This window comes from Neltuma alba, unplaced genomic scaffold (assembly GCF_004799145.2).
Source record: "Neltuma alba isolate B1F8T4 unplaced genomic scaffold, ASM479914v2 tig00013917_pilon, whole genome shotgun sequence".
In the NCBI taxonomy this organism is placed as follows: Eukaryota; Viridiplantae; Streptophyta; class Magnoliopsida; order Fabales; family Fabaceae; genus Neltuma; species Neltuma alba.
In genome coordinates this window covers 1-4,336 of record NW_021637959.1, presented here as the reverse complement: position 1 = coordinate 4,336, position 4,336 = coordinate 1, and the positions used below count along the sequence as shown (strand labels likewise).

The 4,336-nt window shown below is 29.1% G+C and overlaps 1 protein-coding gene across 1 annotated transcript; it reads right to left on the bottom strand.

Annotated features, from left to right (window-relative positions):
- Positions 1-1,459: 1,459 nt before the first annotated feature.
- On the bottom strand, positions 1,460-2,112 carry LOC114739367 (uncharacterized protein At1g15400-like). Its single transcript, XM_028927420.1, has one exon. It carries the CDS (start codon positions 2,077-2,079, stop codon positions 1,720-1,722), a length of 360 nt encoding a protein of 119 aa, XP_028783253.1. The 5' UTR covers positions 2,080-2,112; the 3' UTR covers positions 1,460-1,719.
- Positions 2,113-4,336: the final 2,224 nt, after the last annotated feature.

Genomic DNA, 4,336 nt, shown 5'->3' with positions numbered 1-4,336 from the left:
GGGCAACAAAAAAAAAAAGATAAAGCAAGATTTATTTATTTTTGGCCTGAATATGAAACAAGATTAGTAAATGAATTTCAACGGAGGAATAATAAAATTTAACAAGTTTTTAATTTTACCCTATATAATATATACACTTTTGAAGAGAATAATCTACATAATAATAAAAGAAGGTTAAATAATATATTCACATTAAAAATTTAGTAATATGACTTATGAATAATATGAAATAAATAAGACCAAATAAAGAGGGCAAAAAAATACCAAATGAAATGAAACTTTTTTTCTCCATAGCTTATAAATATGAGTAGAGGAATATAAGCAGAAGAATAAATATTTAAAATGAATATTCAACGAAGCACATGATTAATTAGTTGTGGTTTTGCGCCCAATCCAATCAGGAAAATCATTTTCTTATTCCACGTTTTACCTAATCTTCACAATTAATATTTTGGTGAATAAATATCATAACTAATTATTTTCTCTAAAATATCATAACAAATTATAGCCATAGAAATTAGAATTCAAATAATAACAACTTTTATTTGCTTGTTTTTATTTTTAAACTAATGCGTTATGCATGTGTTATTGAATTTTAATCCCAACTGCTCCCGGTACACAACATAAGTTGTTTATTAAAAAAAAAAAACTTGGTCCAAATATGAATTATTTGGAGAGTAATTAATACTTCTTTTGGTTGTCATTATAAATTTCAAATAACTAATTCACAGATAACAGATAATTAGTTAAAATTAATTTTACAAAAAAGGTTATAAATATACTTTTGTCTCCAAATATGTCCTTATAATAAATGAGAAAAAAGATGAACGAGAATGTGTGAAAAAATATAATAAGAAATAAATAATTAAAGACAGTACTAAAAAAAAGCATTAAATGTCAATACAAACTCATTCTCCTTTGGTCCTATTTATAAATAACTTTCAACATGTTTTATATAGAATAAGAAAAACCTTAAACTTCATTAGATCTTATTTAAAATTCAACAAATTTTTAACTTTATCCTTATTTAATAGTAATATACATTATACCTCATATAAATAAAGCTAACATGATAATAAATGAAGAGTAAAATTGTATATTTATATAAAAAGTTTCTCTCAGTGTACCTATTTACCGAAAGAGGATTAATGTTTATAAAAAGGATCACATCCATTCCCAAATTTAAAAGCTTATTAATAAGACCAGGAGCACCTATTTAATTTGCCAATTTTATTCCTATAATTAGTACTTAAATGTAACTGTGTTCTTTATGGGTAAAGTTGGAAAAAAAATTTAATTTGAAATCACTAGTTGCATAAAATTCATCGCCTAGCAATTATGATTATCATCCCCAAATCAACCTTAGAAGTAATAAAGAAGCTGCAGAAAAAGACTGTCGGCAATCTCCAAATCCTCAATGGCTAGCATATAATTATGAGATAATATTCCATTTTCAGAATTTTTTTCTTTGTACAAAAATCAAAATCAAAATTCTTCAACAATCCCATAAATATTAACACATATAATCACGTACGTCCACCCCAACATCGATCAAACAAAGCCACTTCTACCTTTCTAACTAATAATCTAGAAAAAGAAAAAAGCACTAAACTAATTAACTAAACACATAAACATTCATGCTTGTGTTCTTCTTTTCTCGCACTCCGACGGAATATCCTGTCTCCGGCCACCGTGAAAATCCAGAAAATATTTAATGAATTACCTTGATCTCCGCTTCGCCTGCTTTCTCCTTCGTTGACCCCTATCGCCGCCGGGCTTTCCGAACGCGCTGCAAAACCCACATGCGGAGAGCTTCGGAGACGGTGGTTCAATAGCCGGAGACACTTTTCCGGTGCGATAGCCGCCGTTGGAACGGCTTCTCTGGATGGTGTTGGATGATCCGACGTCTACCTTAAGCTCTTTAATCTCAGAGTTGTGATGTTGTTGTTGAGGACGATCATTATTATCTTCCTTCTGGTTCACCTTGTTCAATTCGCCTGATAAGAATCTGTCGTCCCAAACAAGCCCAGACGAACCTTGTCGTCGGAATGATACCTCAGATCTTTGAAGACCAGCCATGGCTTCTCTCTCTCTCTCTGGATCTTTCTATATCTGTGTGTATATATATATATATCCCTGTGTGTGTATGTATGTATGACTTTTATAATTTGTATTTGTAATATAATATGATATAATAAATTAATAAAAACAATAAGGAGGAAAATGGAAAATGTCATCGCGCCAGCCCAGTCACCATCTTAAGGGATTTTAATTTTATTATATTTTTTGTTCGGTTGCGCTGGGGGCTTACCTGTCTATATCTAAATTATTTGTCTTCATGAATTTTTTTTTTATTTCTCCCTCCGGTATCCACACCCTTTGAGTGCAGACTAAATCCGGAGTCACCCCAGGTGGGACTTCTCAAGATCGAGCCCATGCACTGGCAAGTACGTGGCGCCTTGCCTTCCTCTTATCAACTAGGCGGACCAACCCTCCCGGGCTCTTCATGAATTTTTTTAATGTTATATATATGTATGCACTACACACACATATATATATATTAGTATATTACTAGTATGTATGCACTATATATATATATATATATATATATATTAGCATATTACTAGAACGAATAATCAATACTTCTAAATATTAGAAAAATATTGGATACCCTACTCATCTAAGGGAATGTTGGATAGAAGCCAAATCATGGTTTTAAAAATATTTTTACATATACAAAATAAATATGTAGAGGAGTCCGTCTCGTTTGTAGAAAAATATTTTTAAAAAACACTTTTCCATCTTGCCAAACACCCCCTAAACATTTTTTTACCAAAAATTATTCTGAGCCAAAAAAAATAGAAAAATAAAAGCATCGTTTATCGTTATAAAAATTATATTAAAAAATTGTTTTGAAAGTTTTCTGAGCTTCACATAATTTTTATCAAGTCTATGTAGTTTTATTTTCTTTTAATTTTAATCAGGTCCCTCCAACTTTTTTTAATCAGTCGCATGAAGCTAAAGTCACCTGGTTAAAGATTAGGTAAATGCATGAGGACTTGACTAGCCAAAAAATTACAAGGGCCTATTAAAAAAGAAAAGTTAAAAAAATATTTCTAAAATTTTAAAATCCCAAATCAGAAACAAGACAAAAATATATTTTCATTTTTTTTCAAATATTATTAATTATTATTAAAATATAGTAAACAAAATTAATTGGAAATTTTAAATTTTAAAAATATTTTTTTAGGAATTTTCTCTTATTAAAATTAGATGAAACTAAAAGACCTATAGCAAAATACAAGAATGTGGTTTAAAACCATAAAGAAAAAGACGCTAAGGTTGCAGTTCCTGCTTGTGAAAGGCACGCAATTTCATGGCGTGACGCACGATGAGTGCCACGTGTGAAACCAGCAACCACTACGATAATTCCTATTTTTTTTTTTTTCGCCAACAGATAATTACAAGTTGATATCATTGCCAAGCATCAGTCAGTTCAATTTAGGGAAGCCTGAATTGAAATTATGAAAATGTAAAAAAAAAAAAAATCAATTTGTTCTTGTATGACAGAATGTATAAACAAGATAGAGGTAATATATAATAACAATAACATAATTTGAATTAACAACTTTTGAACAGAAATTACAAGTTCTAAATTGATAATAAAAACTCGTCATTAGGATATATTTTATGAATTGAAAATAACAGGCTGTGAACTAAAAATAACAACAATAGAACTCAAATTAACAACTTTTGAATTGGATCATTAGGATTTGATTTGACTTGTGAATTGAAAATAAAATGTTGTGAATTGGAAAACAACAATAACAGAACTTGAATTAATAATAACTTGATCAGACAAGGGTATATTAATCTTGATCAAAATTACCCTCATTTTATGTCATTTTGAAGTGTTAGCTGCATTTTTTGAAAATTCCTATATTCAAGGTTTTTTTCAGTCATTTTCTCCTTTTTTATGTAATTTTTTCAAAAAAATTGTATACTCTGAAGAATTTTGAATTTAAAAAATTGAAGAAAAGCATTGCGCTAATAAACCCAACAATTTTTTTTTCCTTAAAAAAGGAGATATTGTCGGGATAATGATAAAAAACAGGTAATCTAATCTGGCCTCTCTATCTTATCATAATTAAGACTTAATCATACTTCTCTTTAGCCACCCTTTCTTTTATTCAACCAAGCAACGTCACAAATGTTCCCCAACATATAAATATATACTCTTCCGGTTTTTAATATAAGACTCATTTAACTAATTTGATTAGATTAATGAAATTAGGTAAGTTAGTTAATTATAGAAATGTGACATGTTTTTCCTAAA

Excerpts from the sequence above, each read along its gene's own strand:
- LOC114739367 (XM_028927420.1), bottom strand. The coding sequence starts at position 2,079 with ATGGCTGGTCTTCAAAGATCTGAGGTATCATTCCGACGACAAGGTTCG.